This window comes from Gopherus flavomarginatus, chromosome 7, assembly GCF_025201925.1.
Source record: "Gopherus flavomarginatus isolate rGopFla2 chromosome 7, rGopFla2.mat.asm, whole genome shotgun sequence".
Classification (NCBI taxonomy): Eukaryota; Metazoa; Chordata; order Testudines; family Testudinidae; genus Gopherus; species Gopherus flavomarginatus.
In genome coordinates this window covers 18,692,065-18,716,967 of record NC_066623.1, presented here as the reverse complement: position 1 = coordinate 18,716,967, position 24,903 = coordinate 18,692,065, and the positions used below count along the sequence as shown (strand labels likewise).

At 40.6% G+C, this 24,903-nt stretch overlaps 1 protein-coding gene across 1 annotated transcript; it reads right to left on the bottom strand.

Moving 5' to 3' along the window:
- Positions 1 to 11,489: 11,489 nt before the first annotated feature.
- On the bottom strand, positions 11,490 to 24,903 carry LOC127055563 (uncharacterized). The gene is made up of 9 exons (XM_050962720.1): positions 24,744 to 24,903; positions 21,909 to 22,021; positions 20,513 to 20,631; positions 17,955 to 18,173; positions 16,274 to 16,417; positions 15,890 to 16,053; positions 15,583 to 15,698; positions 13,962 to 14,077; positions 11,490 to 11,860 (listed from the first exon to the last, which is right to left on the bottom strand). Exons 1-9 carry the CDS (start codon positions 24,840 to 24,842, stop codon positions 11,514 to 11,516), a joined length of 1,437 nt encoding a protein of 478 aa, XP_050818677.1. The 5' UTR covers positions 24,843 to 24,903; the 3' UTR covers positions 11,490 to 11,513.

The following is a 24,903-nucleotide window of genomic DNA, read 5'->3' as shown; positions in this document are numbered from 1 at the left end:
TCTAACACACAGGACATAGAATGTCTACAAAATAATTCTTACAATATATCTTTTAGAAAACTTGATTTAAAAAATGCTGGTACCTAATACTTTGCATTAATAGATTTAAAGTTCATTAATCTTTGACAAATAGAACAGAAAAATGACAATACGATGAGAGTTTCTTCACAATAAATAAAGGAATTTAAAAAGAGTTAATCCTCAGAGTACCTACAGAATCTAAAATGCATGGTTTGGGAAGCAAATCAAAGACCTGAGGATGTACATGTGATATTTAAAACTTTGTCCACCTAAAGTGACTTGAAAACTTATCTCCAATGGATTTGGAAGACAGAGAAAATGCAGATAGGAAAGCTACCCACAAAGCTATCAAGAATACATTTGCAGCTTTAATATTTCTGCTAGTTTGGGGACTAATCTTAATTTCTGTCCCTTTTTCATGCTCCCACAGTAAAGGAATTATTGGATAGTGGGGCCAACATCCTTTGAGATAAAGAGGCTTGAATTTCATGGGCAGTCTATCAGTGATCACTCAAAAGCCTGACTGTTTAGCAATGAAGACCTTGTCTCCACTGTGAATTTCCCCCAATGGCCAGCAGTCAGTGTAACTCAACGCACACCATTCCCTGGCATAGATCCGCAAAGCTGCTGTTTGCATTTGTGGAGGTTATCCCTGCTTGAAATCAGGGTACATTGCAATAGTGTAAATCATGACTTCTTTACCATGGTTATGCTAGAAATCTGCAGTGAAGCAGCTAAGCTACAGGCTGGGCACTGATGGCAAAAGTTAGGGCACGTCTCCAGTAAGGGACTCAAGAGTCTATCCACCACTTTATTTGTACTGCTTAATAAAGTTGTTCCAACCAGGTGTTATCTACCCCTTTGTTTGTGATTATTATTGTTACACTAATAATTATAAAAGCACATCTCAATGTCTTCCATTTTCCTGCTTAACAGAGATTTCTATGCCTGCCAAATCTACTAGACAACTGTCAGCTCTAGCATCTACAGCTAATGTAATGCACAGAGAACATGATAGCTACTATGGTTAAAATGAAACAAGGCTCAAATACTTTGCTCCACCAGGTTATAACAGCAATTCAGGTAGGGGAGAAAAGTTAGCTGGGGAAGCACCTCAGTCTATAGAAGATCAGTTGAGTACATGAAACAGCCAAGTATATAAAGTCAACCCACTCCCCAGCTCCTTGACTGCTAGGTTTTCATAATTAAGATGGCTAACTCCTTACCAGCTGAGTGCAAGATTAACACCGTGTCCGCTAGTCCATTGCCAGGCACCAGACTGCTGCTTTGACAAACCGATCCAGGTGCCACCTTCCAGCATGGAAGCTACCCACATCTGAAACAGTAACAATTTCCTGCTGTTATTAAAACTCCCACAAGGCTCTTCTCGTCAAACTGTCTCTCAAATCCTGCCAGGAAGTCAGTGAAAAGCCCCATTTGATAAACAAAGTGGACCAAGAGTTGGCTCTGCTACCTTAGAACTACATTAAAATAAAATATTTCCCAAAGAGAGAAGTCCAACAGAGTAACCAGAGAGAAATTTAACTTTCAAGATTGAAAAGACAATACAAAATTCACTTAAGACTTTCAAACTACAGATTTTTTTTGGAATGAAAATAACTTCTTCCCTTAGCAAAAATACCTTTTCTTCTGCACTATCTAATTCGAGAAGACTAGCATGCTTATACAATGCACATTGGGCCAGAGCCTGCTCCCACTGCATAGTCTCTCTCCTTTCTAGGTAATAACAGTTTCCATTCCAATACCACCACGTGGGGTCTTGAGGGCACTTTAAGCTGGTGAGTCCTGCAAACAAAGAAGTTTAAGTGCAAAAGGAATATGGAAAGATGTATAAACCTGGACAATGTATCATCCAGGATGAACAGACAACATACCATGAATAGTGACACAGCTAGATGGGCCATTAGCTGAAAAAGTATGCTGTGAGGTTCCACAGGGGTATGTGCAGTTTTTTGAAGAAAGAGATACACACTTGTAAAAAGGTGAATAGCAAAGCTTTGTCTGTACAGTGCCTGGGACAGTGGAGTCCTGATCCTTGATTGGGAATCCTAGGCACTACTATAAAATAAATAACACATATTCTGCAAAAGGTATTAAAAATACTTTACACCTCCATAAAGAAATTTGCTAACTATATGAAATTGTATGGGCCACATTTTCAATGAGTCTCTTTACCTGTGTCTGCAAACTCCTTAAGTGCATTCATTCTGCATATGGAAATTAGCAGATGAGCATACATGTTTTTCAGGTGCCATTAACGAGGTCCTCTGAAAAAATTGCTCCAAAAATTGAGACCATGTTTATTTTCAGAAACAAAATCTCTCCTCAGCCTACCTGCCAAGACCTGAGTGCAGGGTTCTGCGTTACCACTCTAAAAGCAGAAGACATCAAAACCATGACATAAAAAATAGTTTCCTGAACAGTTTGCCATTGACCTCAACAGGAGCAAGACAAGACCCATATTTGTTCTCCGACTTTCAATGCTGTGGAAATGTTTGTCAGCGAAGGGCTCTACCTTTCCAGAGACAGAATTTGTTGTATAATGTAACTGCTGGTACACAAAGGGGAGGAGATGAGAATCAGCACAAGTAATACTGAATGAGAAAGAGAAAACAAATACACACAATCACTCAAACCAGCCAAATAGCCCAGGTGTCCATCATAGGCAAGCAACAGAACAGGGACAAAACTGCTGGAGTAAAGAAAATCCTACAGCCCAATGACTGATGATTACTGTAAAGAAAAACAAGTTACCTTAATTAAGGCTTGATCCAACTCCCACTGGAGTCAATGGGAATTTTCCATTTGACGTAATAACAGTTGGATCAGGCCCTTATTAAAGGACTCATTCGGTAGCTGATTTATGCCCTGCCGTTACAATGAGCCAAATCTGGGCTACAGAGCAAAGATGGCACAGTGGTTGTAGTGCCAGCCTGGGAGTTGGGAAACTTATGTATGATTCTTTGCTCTATCACACATTTCCTGTGTAACTTCAGTTCCCTAGGTGTAAAATGGAAGTAATAGCACATCTCCTAGGTGAGCTCTGAGCATGCTCACTGGATCAGGCCTTGCAGGCAAGTTAGGCAGAGGAATATCTATCTTCCTCCAGTTCATGCATTATTCTGAGAGAAAGGTATCTGGATGCCTAGCATGGGGCTGCCATGCACAGAGGCAGAAACACAGGCATCTAGGAAACTTTTACTGCAAAAATGTAGGCATGGAGCTGAGCAGCAGTTTTGTGAACACCCAATGGGGCCTGATTCTGGGATTTAGATGCCTAAAGTAACAGTTAGGTGCTTAAATCCTTTTGTGAAGCTAGCCCAACTCAGTATATTCAAAGCATAATTCATTATGGTTACATCTGCATGTCACACTACAACATTTTAAGATCCAGGATGTCCTGGGACAGGTAATATCATTTTATGTCTGCACTATACTGTCATAGCATTCAAGCATTCTCTCTCAGATCTGAACCTCAGAGTTCAGAAAATGAGATACTAGCACCTGAATCCTCTAAGCTTAATTACCAGCTTAGATCTGATAGCACTGCCACCACCCAAAAATATAGTGTTTTGGGGCACTCTGACCTCCCCAACCTTCCCTGGGGACCCCAAGAACCCAGATCCCTTGGGTTCTTATAACAAGGAGAAATAAACCATTCCCCCCACCTTTCCCCCTCTCAGAATTTCCCTCCCTGGCCTATCCTGAGAGATACTGATCCAACCTCTAAATCACCATACAGAGAAGCATCTCCCTTCCCTTCCACAAAGTAGAAAACAAATTCAAGGAAAACAGAGAGAGATTCTCTCTCTCTCTCCCCTCCCGCCTCCCCCACCTGTCCTGGAGAGTTATCCCAATCCCCTGGAATAAAACAAGGGAGACAAGAAAAAAAAATCGATCAGGTTCTCTAAAAAGAAACCTTTTAATAAAAGAAAGGAAAAAGTAAAGAATTATCTCTGTAACTTCAAGATATAAATATTACAGGGTCCTATAGCTTACAGACACCAGAAAGAGACTTTCCCCCCAGTACCAATACAAAGCAAAATACTCCCAGCAACTACACACATAAAAGTTAACCAGCCAGATCCACAACTGCAAATAGAGTAAAACAATCAAAAAACCTAAACCGCCTGTTTTTACTATTAGAAAAGAAACTTAGAGAGCCTGTAGTAATGTCTGGTCTCTCTCAGACCATCCGAGAGAAGAACACACAACGGACAAAGAACACACACAAAAGCTTCCCTCAGCCCAAATTTAAAAGTATCTTGTCTTCTGATTGGTCTTCTGGTCAGGTGTCCCATTCCCTGCTTGTAACCCTTTACAGGTACAAGAGACATTAACCCTTAACAATCTGTTTATGACATATACATATTAGACAGAAAAGGTGCATTAAAAAAACAACAAGTTAATATTACTGTACCTGATTCACAAATTTCACCTTTAAATTTGTCCACACATGTTAACTTTTCTGGGCATTTGCCAGTTATTGAATTGCATCTGAAGTTTCCAGGACACAGCGGACAAACTCTTGCACAGTTTTCTCCATAGTATCCCAAGGAACATTCTGTATGAAGAACAACCGACATATCAGAGTTAAATGTAGAGAAGTGATATAACTAAGAAGCTATCTAAAATGTTACTAATGAAAGACCTGATCCTGATTTCAACAAGTGTTACTTCCTAAGTAATTCCAGGCCCAGGCCCTTAAGTAGAAGGGTTATTTACTGAGATGCAATGAGGGTGGATAAAAATCAATGATTTTTTTTAATTAAAAAAAATCAGATTTTTTTCAATTTAAATTAGATTCTGATAAAATACTTTTTGAGGAAAAAGCCTGTCTCAAGGTAGTTTTACTTAAGATACATTATAACAAAGATATCTCATCATGGAACAGGGATTATAAATTCTAATTCTATAGTATGAGACAATATATTCATGTAATGTTTAAGATTCTGTAAATGAGATCCAATCGTTCATGGATTAGGGACCCAATCTTATGGGGGTCCAGGGGCTTCTGTACAGATTTAGGTTAATCCTGCTATCTACCCAATAGGACTCAGTGCTCAGTCTAGAAGATACCATCAGAGATGCTTAGTTTTGCAGTTCTCAAACTGTAGATTTGTGTCTCCAGAGATAACATGCTTGTTAACAGCAAAAATGTTTTAAATAAGTAAATAATATATAGAGGTGAGAAATAACAGACTTCAACCCTATTGTCCCTCTGCAAATTTGTGTACACAAAGTCAATCCCTTACCTCTCTCTAAAAGTGAAAAGTTTCAGAAAGTTCAATGAATAGAAGATTGTTGGGGTGTCATAGTATAATTCCCAATTCTGAACCTTAGCGTCCAAAATATGGGTACTAGCATGAATTCCCCTAAGCTTAATTACCAGCTTAGATCCTGTAGTGCTGCCACCAATCAGGACTTAGAGTAGAGTGCCTGATAAACTCTGGTCTCCCCCAAAACCTTCCCTGGGGACCCCAAGACTCAAATTCCTTGAGTCTCACAACAAAGGGGAATAAACAATTTCCCTTTCCCCTCCTTTCTTCCTCCCAGCTCCTTTCCGCCCTGGGTACGCGAGGAGATCACCGTGATTCAAACTCCTTGAATCACCACACAGAGAGGAATGATACCTTACCCCGTCCTCTTTTCCCTTTACCCAGAGGCAATCCAGATTCAAACTCCATGAATCTAAAACAAAGAGGAAATTCACTTTTCCCTTCTCCCCCCCGCTCTCTTTCCCTTCTCCCCACCAATTCCCTGGTGTACACAGACTCAGTTCCTTTGAGCCTTAACTAGAAAAAAAATCAGACAGGTCTTAAAGCAAAGCTTTTAATAAAAGAAAAAAAGAATAAAGAAAATTACTGTAAATTCAAGATGGAATATTACAGGGTCTGTCAGCTTATAGAAACTAGAAAGAAGCCTCCCCCCCCCAGCAAAATACAACTTAAAATACTTCCAGCAAACTACACATTTGCAAATAAAGGAAAACAAATAAAAAGACTATACTGCCTTTCTACCTTTGTACTCCCAAATTGGAATAGAAGATTAGAGAGCCTGTAGGTACACATGTGGTCACTTTCAGAGCCCAGAGAGAACAAAGCAAAACCCAAAAAACACAAACAAAGGCTTCCCTCCACTGAGATTTGAAAGTATCTTGTCTCCTGATTGGTCCCCTGGTCAGGTGTTCGGTTCCCTGTTTGTTAACCCTTTACAGATAAAAGAGACATTAACCCTTAACTATCTGTTTATGACATGGGGGCAGAACAGATCTGGACAAGAAGAAGTCTGGAGCTAAATGTGAAAAGGGAGGGACAGGAAGTAGAAACAAAAGTGAAACTGTTTGAGCTGCATATGTCTTGATATCTTTCTGAGCATAGCCTTCACTGATTTGAGATCTACCATACCATTCTCTCACTAGAATGGAAAATCTAGAATGGTAGCAGGCTGTAAAAGAGATCCAGTTTGAGAATATTTTACTGAAGTTCTCTACCTGTGGTAAGACAGGCATGTGTGCAAAATGCAAACAGTGAAACAAAGAAACGCAAGGCCTAGTTGCCTGAATGAAACAACATTATGAGAAGTGTTCCTTCTCGGGAGGAAGCTGCGTTGAAGATGATGAAAGGAACATGACTGAACATGCAGGATCTTCAGGTTGGTAAACGTATTTCATACTTGTTTCTTAAGGACTGCCTGTCTTCCTTCTGGACTATTCTTGAAGTCTCACGTTTGAGCAAAAAATACAGTTGTTACTCTATGGTACCATCATTTTAGATGCAGTTGTGATAAAAAATAAATAGCTGAAATAGGTAGATCTTCCTTTTACAATTTCACCTTTAAAGTAGTACTGAGTGTCAGTGAATGCAATGAGTAATACTAAATGAGCAGTATGGTAATAATAATTAAATAACTGCATTGACTTATTTTGTTTAGGAGAATCCATCCTCAACATACAGGATTCTGAAGACTATCCACCTTCAAGATCACCATCATTTTCTATAGTTTCAGAGTTATTTGCCAATGATAGTGTTTCAGTCACATCATGTATGTCACATAGCCACAGTATACCACCCGTAGCAAAAAGAAAAAAAAAACTGCATCATCGAGAAACAACCATAGATAAGCTTGTGATAAGAACCAGCATAACAAAAAGAGGTAATTGATGAAAACATTGCCCAGTTTGTTTATGCAACAAACTCTCCTTTCCTTATGATTGAGAACCTACACTTCATTAACATGGTTCAGTCATTAAGAACAGGATACAATCCACCCAACAGAGCAGATGTTGCAGGCAAATTACTGGAAAAAGTATATGAAAGAGAAACTGAGCAGCGTGCAAAAGGTCTAGAGAGTAAAATTGTTAACCTGAGTCTTGATGGGTGGAGCAATGTCCACAATGATCCTGTTGTATGTGCTTGTGTGACAACAGAAGAAGGTAATGTCTTTCTTACAGAAACAATTGATACATCAGGAAATGCACACACAGCGGCATACTGACAAGAAGTGGTAGTAAAAGCTGTTACAAACTGTGAAAAAAAATTCAAATGTCTAGTATGCAGCTTTGTTACAGACAATGCTGCAAATATATCCAAGATGATAAGAAATTATTTAGAAGAGAGTGAAGAGAGTCCCAAGCTAACAACATACGGTTGCAGTGCTCATTTGATGCACCTTTTAGCCAAAGATGTCAGTGTTCCAGAAAAAAAGGCTAATGTTGTTGAAATTGCAAAATACTTCTGTAACAACCACCTTGCAGCAGCTGTGCTGAAAAAAGTGGGAGGAACCAAGCTAACTCTCCCACAAGACATGCGATGGAACTCAGTAGTGGACTGTTCTGAACACTATATCAAGAACTGGCCTAATCTGATGACAGTTTATGAACAAAATTGTGAAAAAACAGACGGCACTGTCACAGCCAAAGTACTTAACATTGGGCTTAAGAGAAATGTTGAACAAATGCTGAGTACCCTGAAGCCTATTTCTGTAGCAAAATGCAGGGAAATAGCTGTTTTATTGCTGACCCTGTTTAAATTTGGAAGGAACTGAGTGAAATCTTAAAAAGAGAAATATGCAATGACAGAGTTAAACTATAAGCATTAAAAAAAACAAATGGGACAAGCACTATCTGCAGCTCATTTTCTTCCAAATATTCTCAATACTCAGTACAAGGGTCAAACCTTAACTGCTAAAGAAGAGGAGTTGGTTGTGACATGGACATCCAGCAATCATCCCTTCCTAATGCCAACTATAATAAACTTCAGAGCAAGGGGTGAACCATTTAAGAAATATATGTTTGCTGATGACATTTTAAAGAAAGTCACACCACTGAACTGGTAGAAGTCACTTAAGATTCAGAGACTGTTGAAGTGATAATCTCACTTTTAACAGCTGTAACTTCTTCTGCCGGTGTAGAAAGAATATTTTCTTCCTTTGGACTAATTCATTCCAAATTGAAAAATCATTTGGGACCTGAAAAAGCAGAAAAGCTTATTTTTCTTTTCCAAATTATGAACAAGCAGGAAAACGAAGGTGAAGACAACGGAGTTTGCTGAAGAAGCCAATATCACTGGTCTACAATTTTTGAGAAGTCGTCTGCTTCAGAGATAAAATGTGATATTTATTATGTATTTTGATGTGCTGAATTCAAATATGACAATTAAAACAACTGATTGGCTACTGTTTCTAAGATATTTAAGTTTTTACATTTTATGTCTGTGTATATTGTGTAGATAGTAGAGTTTTAATCATAAATTGTAAACCTAGGTCTTTTCATGTGTTTATGGTTGCTTTACATTATAATATTTCACCTGTCCTGTTTATGTAACACTTTAAAAATCAGCAAAAGGGTTCTATAAATAAAATTTATTATGAAACAAAAGGCAAAAAACTATTATGTACATAGTTTAGTCCTATTCAGTGTCTACTCGGCGCTTCTTGGCTTGTCTCTTGTATTCATTAAATGGAGCGTCTCATGTCACTGTCCAGCAATAGTCTGCAAGCATTGATGGGCTCCATTTGCCCTGATAGCCTGTGAGGAGATTCCACTGCTGTAGTCTGGAGCCCAACAGCTCTGCCTTACTCTTGGGTATTTCCAAATCCCTGACAAGGTCATTCAGTTCACCTTGTGTTATGAGGTGCGGTTCAGAGGAGGAGGATGGGAGAAAATGTGGGTCCTGTGACATTGATGGTTCAGGACCAGAAGTTTCATCCTCTTCCTCTTCCTCGTCTAACTCAAGTGAGAATGATTCTGGTGCATCAGGAACTAGCAGTCCTTCTCCGTGGGGTACTGGGAGTATAGCTGATGGAATGTTTGGATAATGCACAGTCCACTTTTTCTTCTTTGACACACCTTTCCCAACTGGAGGCACCATGCAGAAGTAACAATTGCTGGTATGATCTGTTGGCTCTCTCCAAATCATTGGCACTGCAAAAGGCATAGGTTTCCTTTTCCTGTTCAACCACTGGCAAAGATTTGTTGCACAAGTGTTGCAGCATATGTGTGGGACCCACCTCTTGTCCTGATCTCCAATTTTGCAGCCAAAATAAAGGTGATAGGCTTTCTTAACCAGAGTGGTTATACTGCACTTTTGTGATGCAAAAGTCACTTCACCACAAACATAGCAGAAGTTATCTGCACTCTTCACACAAGTACGAGGCATCTCTGCTCACTTTGGCTAAACAGAAATGTGTCCCTTTGCAAAATCAAACACTGACAAATAAGAGAGCACGACACTGTATGATTTCTAGAGCTGATATGGGGCAATTTGTTCAGCAGAGTGATGTAAGCTTCGTTATGATTGCATCATCCATGACTTCTAGGAATAACATGATGCAATTCATATCATGTATGACGCAATACCAGCTTCAGATTGCATCATTCATTGTTTTGCCTAAAAAGCAAGTACTGTCCAAACCCAGTCATAGATTTATTCATAGATCCAGTCAAAGATGTAGTTTAGTCATTTCTGGTTTAAATTGAGATCCCTTCCCTTTATAACTCACTTATCCTCCGCCATTCCCAAGTCAAGGGTCGTATATACTGACCCAGTAGCATATCTTGAAAACTAGAGCCAATCAACAATTTTAAGCATCATTTTCGTTCTCAGTGACCCAGAATTAGTAAAGTTGGACTACATTTATTTCAGAAGCATTTTGGCTGTAGAGCAGTGTATTTTAAGTTTTTTATGTTGACCTGGCTGACAGTTGATTTATTTTTTTTTATTTCATTTAACTGTTTTAGTTAAAAACAATTTAAACAAAAACAAACCTGATTTTAAAAATACTTGAATGTTTAACTAAATTCAAAAACTCATATGCTTGTTTTGCTAAAATATTATGTTTGAAGAACATTTGAAGAACAAAATCCAGAACACATAACATTGTTGTTTTAGTTAAATAAAACAATTTAAATGTCCGTCTGGTGATATTCTCCTCCTGAAACACCATGGCAAGAAAATCCTATAAATATTAATGATTAACCTGTTGAATTGGAGATAGTTCACCTCCCAATGACTTCATAAATATCTGCTTCAATTACCTTTGGTAAATGAAATAACCAAACAATCATTCATTTTCTGATATAGCTGTAAAACTAACCTAAAAAGTTTTCAAAATAAATCACTTTAAAATGTATAGCGCGTACCTTCTAAAAATGAAACCTATATCTATCACTGAGTTGTGAAGAATGTGTGTTAAGGTTATAACAACCAACAAGAATGCACTTTTATGTAGAAATCCATTATTAAATTGAGTCTTCCTGACTAGTGTTTAAATCATAATTTATATCATGATTTAAATCAAATCCGCACCCTGGATAATACTTCGTATACTGTGTTGTAATTTAAATCAATATATTTAAAAATGTAGAAAAACATCCAAAATATTTAATACATTTCAACTGGCATTCTGTTGTTTAACAGTGCGATTAAAACTGCGATTAATCATGAATAATTTTTTTTAGTTAATAGCCTGAGTTAACTGCGATTAATCGACAGCCCTAGTTAAAACAGATTTCAGGTTACTCTAACATTCATCAAGAGACTAGTTCAGCACAGAGCAGTCCCAGAATGTAGGGAGCTTACCATTACCTTTGCACCCCTTTCAGCGCCATAAATTGCAGTCAACACTCTTCTACCAGAGCAAAGAATAAGGGCCAAAGACTTTGAAGTACATTTTCAGTTTCTGCAAATAATTTCTGCAAATTTGAACATTTTTTCATCTCCTTGGGTTTTCAAAATTTTTCACAACATTTTTTAAGTAGAAAAAGTCATTTTCAAAATTGGAAAATTTTCAAAAATTATTTCTGTTTTGAAAAAAGCCTTTTGCATGAGTAATTGATCATGTTAAACTGGCAACGCAAACAAAAAAAATCAAAAGAACAAGAGACAGTCTAATTTTTAAAAAACTACAAGTATTTTTGCCAAAAAAAAAATTTCAGTTTTCCAAAACTGGCCAAATTTTGATGAAATATTTCAACTTGCTTTAACTACCATAGACTGGTGAGGCAATATAGGTAAAAAGTTAATGCAATTTACCACATGGCTATCATTCTTCTGTACCTGCAGCAAATTTGTACTTGGAGTGTGACACATACCACGTTTTACATACGAAATAGCACTTGAGGGAGCAGTAAAAGGAGCAAAGTGGATTTCATCAATTCCTGCCATTCTTCTGAAATACTGTGAGACTTTTACTACTCCTGTGCAGTTCCTGTCATACAAGCAGTCTATCTTAGCACTATGGAGGGAGTTGTAGATCTTCTGTGATGAAAATGGTCTTGACAGGTACCGACTAAGAAACACATCAAAAATGTGTGGAGCTATAAAATACAAAAGAAAAGGAAAAACAAATCCATGCAATGAAATTAACTATGTTTTTGGAAACCATACAGGGTAAATTTTCAAAACACCATTTAGATTTGGATGTGTGGAATTACTGAAACCTGTAGTTTGTGTGTACATACATGTGCTACTAAAATGTGCATAGAAAAGCATGCACAGAACTATATGGACAAATTATACAGCAAAATTAGGTGCCAGACAGTGGTGAACGTGCATGTTTTATTGTGCAAACTGATCTTCACCTCAACTAAATGATCAATTTGGAAATTCAATATATAAAAAATGTAGAGAGTTTTGCTTCTCAAGAGAACCATTTTCAAGAGGACATGAGAGTTCAAAGAATTTTTGAAAAATTAAATCCATTTTATGTAACTGGAATGAAATGAGAAAACTTCAGATGGAGGTTTTCCAAATTTGCCACAAGCGTTTTATACAACCTTGTCAGTTTGTTCCAAGTTATGTCATTTTTCTCCTTCCATCAGTTGAGATAGCACTGCCATCACTAATGCGCTACAACATCACGGACTGCCTGCAACCAGTAGGTCTCCCCCTGCACATCATCTCAGGACTATGTTCTTGGCATAAAGATAACTGTACTTAACAGCATGCCAACAACACAACGCACAGAAATAAGGATCTTATAATGCCCTCAATATGTACATGCAGCTGCCGCTGAAACCAATGGGCGTTTCATTCTCTGATCCAAGGTAATATATCGCTCTAAGGTAACAGGTCACAAAAGGTATGTGAGCTGCAGTGTGAATCCTAGTGCAAGGAGAAGAATGAGGATTCTATTCCACCTAAACAGGGAGCTCCATAAGGATACCTTAGATCAGGAGTTTTCAAACTGGGGGTCGGGACCCCTCAGGGAGTTGTGAGGTTATTACATGGGGGGTCGAGCGCTGTCAACCTCCACCCCAAACTCTGCTTTGCCTCCAGCATTTATAATGGTGTTAAATATATAAAAAAAGTGTTTTTAATTTTGTAAGGGGGGTCTAGGGTGACCAGATCACAACACTAAAATATAGGGACACATTGGGGTGCCATCAGCCCTGCCAACAGTCCACCCCAAATCCTCCCAGGCTCCGCCCCCACTCTGTCCCAGGTCCCACCCCCTCCCCGCTCGCGCCCGCACCATGCCCTTCCTCATCCTCCCCAGCCTCCTGCTGCCTTGCTCCATCAGTTCTCATTCCCTCACCCACCGCTCACCTCCTCACCGCCCCCCACCAATACACCTGCCACTCACTCCTCACCTCTTCACCCTCCCTGCCTGCCACTCGCCTCTTCAATCACAATTTTATCAGGACATCTGGTCACCCTAGGGTGGGGTCGCACTCAAAGTCTTGCTATGTGATAGGGGTGACCAGTAAAAAAGTTTGATAGCCACTGCCTTAGATCATTACAGAATTATGCTTACGGAGGAAAACTGGGGAGGGGAAAGACTGAGTTTTAATGATGAAAATATCCTTAAAAAAACCCTGTGGAAAATCATTGCTTAGCTGCTGATACCAAACTATGCATCTGGGCGCAGCTTCAACTACTTCAATGGGGCTATGCCCATTCACACCAGATGAGGATCCAGACAATTGTTGTTCTTCATGGACTTAGGCTACCCTGTTTTACAAGACTTTTGCTCTCATCTCCCTACCCCACTCCATTGGTTTGTCTCTATCACTTCTTCCTGTTTGGCTAGTGTTGGTAAAAGAACCTTCTCGTCTGCAGTTCCCGCCATCTAGAACCTTGATATCTCTCTCCACCATACCGAGTTCCAAATCTTCCCTCCATTGTCTGTTTCCTGGTTCCTCGCTAACTTAGTATTACTCTTGTAGCTAAATGCTGTAATTTTTTTCCCACCCTGCAGTCTTTAAACTTCATTTTCCACAATTTATACTATACACTAATAATCTCTATGGTCATTTTAAACACTGAATAGCTCTGGGGCAGAGTTTGCAGGAAAGAGGCTTTATATAATTAATTTGCATTATTTCCTATTCTCACACAAAATTTTTTCCCAAAAAGTTTAGAAAAAATTTAGAAAGTTTGGAAAAAATTTCCCTAAACTCCTTCATTGCAACTTACATTCAGCTTTCTTACAAAGCCATCTGTACTTATTTTCACAGTTAAACTTTAAAATACTTCTGGGTGCTGGCTGGATACCTGCACATCTTCCAGATGGATTTCCAGTTATGGATAACCTGAAATACAAAATACATGACCACTGAATCTCAGACTGGAAGTACTGGTGTCCCTCAAGGTTTATCTTTTTTAAAGCTTTAGGTGTGATAGGACGGCCATTTAAATACATAGGCCTACATAACAATATTGCTCAACTTCCAAGTATTTTACAAAACATTAATTAATCCTCAAAACATCCTTGTAAGTCTTTCCATTGACTTCCAAGGGTGCTGGATCAGGTTCTAGGAGTGAAATTAACCCCTATGCAGAGGGTGAACACAAGACTTATGTATTACATAAGTACCACATTACATAAGTGAGACCCACATGATCCATGAGCAGGGCTTAAATTCACCTGGAGCCATTGGGAACGGAGCTCTGGTAAATATTTTCAAACCTGCAGAAGCCCTGGCACCTCTTGTGGGGCAGAAGCCCTGACCTCCTCCCATCCCACCATGGGACTGAAGCCTCAATTCCTGGTGCCCCTCCTGCAGAGCTAAAGCCCCATGCCCCAGCGCAGCCCCCACCCCGGGGCTAAAGAACACTTGGCACTTATCTCAGATCCCTTTACAGAGGTAGGCGAGTATTATGTTATTCATTTTACATGGGGAAAGTGAAGCAAAAAGAGATTCAGTAACTTGCCCCAATTCATAGTCAGCAGAGGCACCATAAATAGAATCCAAATCACCTGATTCCCAGCCCCAAGCTCAATCCAATAAATCACATTGGCTGTTCAGGATGGAAAAAGAACATTTGAAAGAAATAAACCAGTTTCTATGACTCTGGGAAGATCTGTGTTCCTTCCAAAATACACTATCCAGTATTCTAACCCATCAGATTCCTACTCAAGCAAAAGCCAGATGAGATGGGCCTGGTCTCCACAGCATTAAGGTCAACTGGGCACCATATATTTATATTAACAGAATGAGCCACACATCTTATTAAGCTTCCTCTATTTCTGCTTTCTGTGGCATCCCCCATTCTTGCTCTTTGCCAGACATTTCAAGGGACTGAGTTGACACATTTGGACTTAAGTAAATTGCATGCTTTGGCTATCACAGCATGCTTTGGTTCCACCCATGGCATATATTCTATTTCTGAGGCACAGAATGTTCACAAACTCAGCAGTGTCTCATGGAAGTTTCCAGATCTGTTACAGCTTTTCAATACATTGATGACATGATTCCAGATTGATGCATTTTAGAGCAGGTCAAAATGAGGAAAAATTCATTAAAAAAAATCAGACTTTTTCAAATTAATTTGAAAAATTTTCACTAGCTGTTATACATTCTTTCTTGGATGTGCAACTGTTGCAACTTTGGCATCACTTCATACTGCAGTGCAATGATAATGCCGAAATGTCTCAATGTGACAAATTCTGTTTTGCCTTTAACTGATATTATGGTCCAGAGTCTCAGCTGGTGTAAGTCAGCATAGCTCTATTAACCTCAGTGGAGCTACACCAATTTACAGCAGCTAAGATTCTGGTCCTCAAAATGCCTGTTAAGGTCATGCACTACTTTACCAATCAAGTTCTTTAGCAGCTGACTTCCCATTTGACCAAATCCAGATAGGCTCTTGCTGCCTGCTATTCAATCCAATCCAAAAGGTTTCAGATGGAATTGCCGAGAACAACCAGTTCTGTTAGTGACACAAGAAAGTATGAACGAGTTATTTACAGTGATGCTCTCCAGCCTAATGGCTGAACTACTAAATTTGATATTTTTAAGACCACATTTCATAAATACTACAGCATGTCAAACAACGGAAAATACTTGTGTGTAACATTTTTCTTTTTCCATTGACATTTCCTGACCAATTCTAAAAAATACCATTTCTTCTGGACTCTCAATCCATAGCAGATCTGCACTTCTGTATCTTCTACACTTCTCCCTTGCTTGAAGCCAGCTGGCAGGGGCCTCTGTGCCGAAGTAGTAACAGTTGCCACTCCAATACGACCAACCAGAAGAATGGGGGCACCACAAACTTTTCATAGCTAGTCAAATACAAAGGAGCAATAATACTCGAGGGTCCTGATTACTGACAGCAGACAAAAGGAGAATTAGTTAAGCACTGACAAAATGCCGAGGAAAGGGAAATAACTGCTAGGAATGAACATGTGAAACATTGCTTATGCCAAGAACAAGGGCTCACCTTCAAATTTTCGTACTGCATTAGGAAAACCCACCATATATAAAGCACTTATGTTTACGTACCTCTCTCACAGGCTGCAGGTGCACTCTGAACACTGCACAAATGGAAATCGTCACAAGTTCCCGTGTAGGGACTGCACAGATCATCGTTGTGACACAAACCGCACACAGAGGAACAATCCCTTCCGAAGTAACCCATGGAGCAATCTAAGAAACAAAATAGAAAACAGCACTTTCATTCATTTCAGGGACACATAGGCTGTCATGATACAAATTTACAGTGAGATTGTGGCTACCTCTTACAGTCAGGCAGGGAGTAAGGGACATCACTCCAGGATAGCCTATGGAAGGTTGATGCAGAGAACACAAGGGCTACCACAAGCTTTCTCCCTTCAGGAAGCTAATTGTGGAAAGGAGGCAGGGGTGAGGAGCCTAAAGGGCTGGAACTCTGCCTCCCTAGGGCCAGCCAGGAGTGAGGGTATGCTTCACCCCTTAAAGAATGCCTTACGGTGCTCACCACAGGGCAGTGTAGTTGTTGGGGTCTCAACCAAATGCTGCAAATTTGCCTTATACAAACAACCATCAACAATAAGACACAAAACAATATTGTTATGAGCTGGGTGAAACTTTGTTATGCATTTAGTTAGAACCTCATTCAAATGGATGTGTGAACACTCCCTTCGCTTAAGATAGCTGTATAAACAATTAGGGCCATACCTAAAAGAAGGCCTAATAGAATCTGCCCAGAAACTAGCACCAGGTGGGTGGGTTCCACTGCATATTGTGACCAGGTGTGTTGGATTTTGGGGGGAGTTTTGTGGGGGGGAATAAGAGAACACACAGAAAGTGAGAAGGGAGAGAGAGAGACAGAGGCAAAAGCAAGAGAAGGCCAAGCGTTTTGAGCACAGTCAGACTCTGGAAAAAGCTTGAGAGTGAACTTTTGGGACTGGGGCTGTAAACTAAGAAACTGCTACTCTTGTTCTTGGTTACCCCTTCATTCAGCAGAGCAGCACTTTGTACGTTCTTGGTAAATAAACAAGATTTCATCTGCTAAACCTAGGGTTGTGAGTTCAATCCTTGAGGGGGCCATTTAAGGATTTGGGGATTGGTCCTACTTTGAGGAAGGGGTTGGACTAGTTGACCTCCTGAGGTCCCTTCCAACCCTGAAATTTTATGATTCTAACTTCTACTTCCAAATGGAACTAGCTGCTCAGGTCGAGAAGGGACAATTTATTCAAATTATGTTAAAAATATGACTTTAAATTCCACAGTGCATAATCAGTTCTGAGCAATTCATACCTGCCCCTGACAGAAACCTGAGGAGTCTGTCTTTTTCTCACACTATGATAACTCGTGTGCAGCTTGTCAGGCCAACAGAGTCTCACTGAGGAAACTCACAAAAGTTTGGATGGTCATTCCCACAAAGTCTTCAGCTATATGATCATACAACACTGGGAAATGTGACATACTTTCAGGGGGAAAATATCAGATATTGGGAAGTAGCCATAACCACGGCATTGCTGTTATCCTAACAGTCAATACTAAGATCACAGTGGCATCAGAAGCAGCTTCTCTCTGCCATTCTATATGATGCAGGAGGGACAGAGAGTGAAATCCTGACTCTAGTAAAGTCAATGGGAGCTGTTCCATTAACATCAATGGATCAGAATTTCACTCAGAGTATGTAAGTGGTCATGTGATGCAGTGGATTTGCTCTGTGGATTGTTCTAATAAATCAACTTACCTGATTTTACATAGGCATAGGAATTGCTCTCCTCACTTTTCAACAATACGGTCCCCCTGGCAAGGGCATATGCATTATTCCATGTAGAAATTCCTGTGCATTTCTCCCTAAGCTCCAGGCAAGTTTCTTTAGCAGAATTCAAATCTGCATGTACTTGTGATGGAATACTTGGTGGCGAGAGAAGTACCTTTCCTTTGTGTTCCTGATACCGCTCAGTATCTTGTGAGTGGGGAAGGAAGATGGGAAGAAAAATAAAATGCAGGTCACCACCTGAAATGGAATGTATGCAGATACCCACAACTGCCCTGGAGCCAATGCTCCAGAATGCACAGCTCAGCAATGTGCTCTAGCAAAAAACCCTGGCTCTCCATTTTCTCCCCCCTGGCAGCAGCTGGCATGTGCACTACTCCTGAGTTAACATAAAAAATGTCTTGCCATTTCATCTAAACAAGGAAACATGATAAAAGAGTGACAAACAGCAATGAACCCAGGTTCCGATCAGATCAATACTGTTGTGCTCTCTAAAGGTTTACCATGCATACTGCCTTTGTTGCACTCCCCAGCTCAAACTTATGCAACAGTGTGATGGGGCATCTGAGCCACACTGGCCCTGAAAGGGTTTAAACTCAGCCTGGAGGACTGCAAGGAAACAGTCAATTAGGGAGGTGGCTGCAGCCATTTAGGAGGTGTCAGGACCAGCCAATCATGGCCCAGCTGGCCCATATAAAGGAAGCTGCAGGCCAAAGCAAGAAGTCTGCTGCAGGAAGCCCAAGTGAGGGGACTGGCTTCCTAGAGGGCTGCAGGACTAGCACTGCTAACAAGGTTACTAGAGCTTGCAAGCCTGAGGCCCTGGGAAGAGGGTGAAGGAGCCAGAGGCAGGAGCTGAAAGTGTTGGGGCTGTGGGGAAGTGGCCCAGGGAACTGAGGCAGACTGGTGGAGAAAGAAAGGAGGGTCAGTGGGAAGCTTTCGTTTACAGTGTCCCCGGGCTGGGACCCAGAGTAGTGGGTGGGCCTGTGTCTGCCCCCAACTCACTGCTGAAGCAGCAGCCAGGCTGTGGAGTGGCTAGACTGTTATGGAAGGAGTCCCCTGGAAGGTGGAACCCAGATTGTGACAGGAGGGCCATGCCACAGAACAGAGGCAGTGAAACTGGAACTATAGTGGGTCTTCAGGGGGAGACTAGGACGGGAGAGGCACCACCAGCAGAGGGCACACTCGTTGACCAGAACTAATTCCCAAAATGGCCAGCAGGCAGGGACAACGAGGTGTATGAGCCCGTGGTGCCCAAGCTCCAGGAATATTCAGGGCCTGGCTCCACCAACGTTAGGAGCCAGGCCTCACCCCCATGTGCGTCCCCCGCCTGCGGCCCTCGTGTGCCTCCCCCACACCACAGAGCGTCCCTGCCTCAAGCGGGTGACTGCCTTCCCTCGTCGCTGCCAGCGGCTGCCGCTGCCTACAATGCAAGCAGCACAGGCGGCAGGCTGAGGGGACGAGGCGCACACGATTGGCAGCCCTCCCCTGGCACCGACCAGGAGGTGACCCTGAGGAGGCTTCCGGGAGACTGAGTCTGGACCTCACCTGAGCAGCTGCTGGGGCTTGGGTGAGTGTCTGAGCATGTGATCCATGCCCCGCCCCCCCAGCCACCACTCCTGGCCCATGCGGCAAGGGGCAGACCCATCCCCCATGAGGCTACAGAGAGGAGCAGCAGCTGCAGCAGGGGAGGAGGCGACATGTGATGGCAGCCCCCCTCCCCCGGCACCCACCATGGTGGGAGGGGACACTTGGACCTGTTCTGGGCACCACCAAAAATTATACAAAACTGCCATCCCTGCCAGCAGGAGGTGCCAGCATGTTGAGAGACCCTGTGACAAACAGCATTACTTGAGTTCCCCCGCTTCCTTTTTCACATTGGTTGAAATTCACCCCTGTGCTAATGCAAGACCCATGCACCACTTAAGTCCTCACAATAGGGACTTAAGTAGCATAGGCTATGTGCTGGTCCTCTAGGAGTGATTTTTTTTTTCAATCTGAGCATTACCAGGGCCTGGTTTTACATGACAGAGTGTACAGTAATGCACATTGTAGTGCAGGAATGAACAGTAAGGTGGCATGTAACAAAGCTTTTCTGTTGGACTGGAAAAATTAAAAGTAGACAAAGCAAACTTCCCTCAACTTCTGAATATGGAAATAATTTTCCATTTTGAGACCCCATGGGGGGGAGCTGGGTCGATGTTTAGATCAGTTTAACTACACAGCTCAGGCATGTGGATTTTTCACATTCCTGACTGATACAGTTAAACCAACCTAATTTTCTAGTGTAGATCAGGCCTTAGTTAAAGCAGCAAAACGTCCTAGTATATGCAAACCCTGAGTACTAAGTTCCTAATCTTACAAATCTTCACTCCTGAGAGCAGTTCCACTGACTTCAAAGGGACTACTTGTAAAAGCAAGGACCTCTCCCATGAGTAAAAGTTTGTATGACTGAGGCCTAAAGGGTACATCTGCAAATGGAAATCCTGATTTAGACATCAATGAATTAAACAAGCAGTGTAAGTTCTCACCCGCACTTCGCTTGCAGATCCAATGGGCCTTGGCACTACAGTCCACAGCAATCAAGATGCCGTTGGAAATCTTCACACAATAAGCATTGTTTGGTTGGCCTGGGCGTGACATCCAAAGCCTTTCCATTCAATTTTAACAGAATACAAAAAGGTCACTGTTAAAGAAAACATCTAGAGAAATAATTACATTACAATGACACAGAAAGTCCTCAATTTTGAGGGTTTTTTTAAAATTCTGCTCTATATTTGGTGGGAAAATGCAGGACAGAGAGGTGAGGAACTATAAAAAAAATTCAGCAAAATTTCCCTTTTAAATTTTGATATTTGATAAGTACTGATCTGCTCTGTTTGATGTAGGTTTTGGTTCCATTCTTTGCACGTGGGCATTCAACTTTGTGTTCTGCTGTAAAGCATTTGAGTTTTAAAATAGGCTTCTCTCCCTTAAACAGTACATCTCATTGTATCCTACTTCATATCTGGGGAGAGATGGGGACCAATTTTGCAGAAGAGTGTCTTAGAAATAAAATATGATCCACTGCAATGTTGCTGGGAGGTAGAATCTTATTACTCAAATCTGTGCTGTGCTTCTGCAGAGTGTCAGAACAGGCAGATAGGGGTCTAAGGTGTTCTTAACTCACTTTTGCACCCTCCCAATCCTGGGCTGGTACAGAGGATGAAGCACCACGGCGCCCGCTCTCCCCCCCCAGCATAATCTGACAGCCATGGAATCCTACCTAAGAAACAGCAGCCCCTTGCTTGTCTCACTCCTCTCTCTTCCACCACATCCCCTAGACTTGGCCATGTCAGTGCCTTCAAAGGCAGCCTAACGGCTATTTTGTCAATTCCTGTATTAGATGAATCCTCACCTGGATGGATCCAGGATTATAGACCTTTCTACACTACTTTGGCCTTTTTACCTGGCATAAAGAAACTGAAATGGGATTAAGGCTTTGACCCCATTTCTTTATATTCCTCTTTTTCTATTAAATTTGATTCCTTGCATTCCTGTTCCCAGAAACTTTGCAAAGAAACTTTAGTCTATGCATTTGGACTAACGGTTGCAAGTCCATATTTTAAGACATATCCAACTGAATTTTCTTTTGTACTTTGCCTCATTGGAGTTATCTAATATGTAATCTGATTTTTATTTTCTGCTCATGATATTTTTAAATCTTCTAAATTTGAATATTATTTTAAAAAATTAAAGAAAGTGAGAGTGCATCCAACATATTATAAAAATCAGTTAGCAAACATAGCGTTGTTTCCAATTTATTAATATGACCTATAATAGCAATTTGGTAATAAATACTAATTGTCTTGACAGTCATTTCTATGATGTTACACACTCAAATGAATTTATATGATAATATGAAAACTGCTCAAATCAGCTTCTTACCAGGGTGCTGTTATGTCTGCCAGTGTCCCTTCCGACCAGGCAAAATTAGTCACATTTTCCAAATTATTTAATCCAATCCAGAAATTGTTCAGAGGCAACCCTAAAATCCATTTCTGTGGAAATGATCAATTCTTTATAAAAACATTTATGTATAGTAATAATTAGCACTTGTATAACAGCTTTTAATTCAGGCATATCAGACACTAATTCTCATATCCACCCTGAGAAAAAGACATTATCCCTATTTTACAGATGTGGAAACTGAGGCACAGATAATTTAAGTGACTTGCTTGAGGTCATACAATGAATCAGTGGTTGAGCTGTAAAGAAAAACAAGAAGTTTTGACTCTCTTAACCACTAGATAGCACAGTCTTACATACACATTTGGCCAAATCCCATTCCTAGTTATACACCAACAACCCAATTAACGTTAATAGGGTTGCTCAGTAGCACAGAGCAGACTCTGGCCCAGTGACATACAATATGCATTTGACTCACTTAACACCAGAACTGGAAATAGTGCAGCTGATAGTAAACGTCATAAAACAGCAAACTAATCAATAGCTGTGTGCAATCTGTACCCAGCCATATTTGATTTTTAAAGAGTTATTGAACATCAGAACAAAAAGGCATTTAATTTGGATGAAGAGGCAGAGATATGTACCTGGACAACAAAAGAGCGTGCAAGACAGACTGCATAAGCAGGCTTGCTTTTGTATCAAGTTCACAAGACAACGTACTACTTGTTTTATTAATTTCTTGTCCTTGCAAGGATCCATGTTTTAAAAGAAGCATGTCCAAGAGTTACTGGAGAGCTTACAAACTCTCCATCATTCCCTAGAAAGGTAGTTGCAGATAAGTCTATACTAGGGCATGAAGAACTCGACAGTATCTTTAAAATCACTAATTAACAAGCCTGCACAAGGAAAAACAATGACTCATTTATTGTTTCTTTTTTAAAAAAATCATTTTGTGTAACATTCTTTTCTCATTCATATCATTTCTGTCTAGGAGTCAGGTTATACAGTATGCAAAGGAACCGGATTCTTCACTGTCACTTTCACCTGTGAGAATCTGCACTTACCTCAATGAAGTCAGTGGAGCCGCACTATTTTTGAAGACGTGTAAGTGAAAGGAGAATCATTGTCAGATTTGGTCAGGTCAAGATTTGATAAACAATGTAATCTGAAAGCAAGATGATCAGGGGAGATACTGCAAGGTTATACAGTATACTTGTGGGACTCATTTCATTGACGCAACCACAGTGCTTGCTTTAGGGACTCTGTGGTGTTATCAGAAACTTTCTATATCTGATTTTAGAGGAAATATTCCCTCAGCTCCTTGGAAATATTTATTTTTTTCTCTCTTCTGCAGCAAATATGGCATTCCTTTAAGTTTGTGTCTGATTTTGAGTCACAGAGCTGGAATGCACAGGGGAGGGGAATAAATTCAGAGTGAGTAGTTGGTAGCAACACTCCTGGTGCCACAAACTCCTAAGCAGGTTCAATCATTATGGAGAAGGTGGGTGGATGGAGACAGTTAGTGATAAGTGTCATGCCCTCATCAACCTGTGCTAGCCAAGCATGACTACGTTTCAGTGGTACTGTTTCACATAATGAACTACGTTTGTGCTGAAGATGATGCAATAGATTGAGAGGGGCTGTTAGTGGAAATGATTTTCTAGTGCTTCTTTAAACAGCATTCGTATTATTTGCTGGCCCTCAAAGTGCCCATCAAGCTTACACACAACCATGGTGCTAACTGACCTGCTGTCTGAATGCAATTAATTAAGCACACATTGAATCTATTTTTTATCAAGGCCTATGTACCATTCTGAAGATAATTCTCCTGGGTACAATCTTGAAGGGAAGGACCATCCCCGAGAAGTTAGAGGCCAGATATGGAAGCCAGGAGCTCTGTATTCTGTTCCTGAAGATCTCAGACTCCCCATGTGACAGTATGCCAAAAGTTTCAACTACAACACCCAAGATCAGGTACTTAACTCCATATTTAGGCACCTAGATCAGTGACTTGTCTTCCTGTGGACTGTGGTGTTCAGCACTTTTGAAAATCAGTCCGTTTATTCAGGTGCCTAACTTTAGGTTCATGTAATTACACTTTTTCTCCCTGTACCTCATTTGGGAGTCTTCATAATGTTTGTAAAATGCCTTGAGATCTTTGGAGAGAAGTTGTCATGAAGCTGCTAAAGGTTATGACTATTTCGAAAATGCAATAGCTAATATGTAAATTTGCATCATTTGTCTTATATAGTGCTTATAAACATAAAATGCTTGTGAAATACTGAATATTGTTTACTGTTATAATATTAAAAAACTAAACAAATTAAGGTTGCCAAGTCAAGCACTCAAAAGTCAGGAAATGTCAGAAGTTAAGGCTGCCTGTGGCTGCACTACTACTTTTGGCATGCTAGCTTGAGGAAAGCTAGTACGTCTGTCTCCCAGCTGCTGTGCAGACACATCCCAAAGGTCTGAACTCAGCTCCCAACAGAGTTTACATGTGAAAACAACAGTTGTCCAAAGCTACAGTAGTTCTCTCATACCACAGTTCAAACCTGTCACACAGTATTGTTAGGAAAAGCACAAAACTGGAACAGCAGGGGCTGTAACTGACAAATGTGTAGAGAAAAGCTTGTATATAGCTTATAAGAGCATCTGGCAACACATGGAAATGTAACTCTGAGGTTGTGGGGAAAAAAGGTAAAATTAATCAACCATGTAGAAGAAATGCTGACTAGAATATTGACAAGAAATAAAAGCAGCATGAGTGGTCTTTGCAGTCAAGCTTTAAAATGATACACAAGGCACAAGCTTTACCTTTTCTGAGGCATTAGTGATTTTTAATAGTTCTGTATCTCGATATCGTTTGCAGTATCTCAATGCTTCAGTCCAAGTCCCAGTGCGACTCCTCTCCATGCAATAACAATTCCCCTGCCAATAGTGCCAGCAGGGTGCTTCAGGACAATTCAATCTCAAC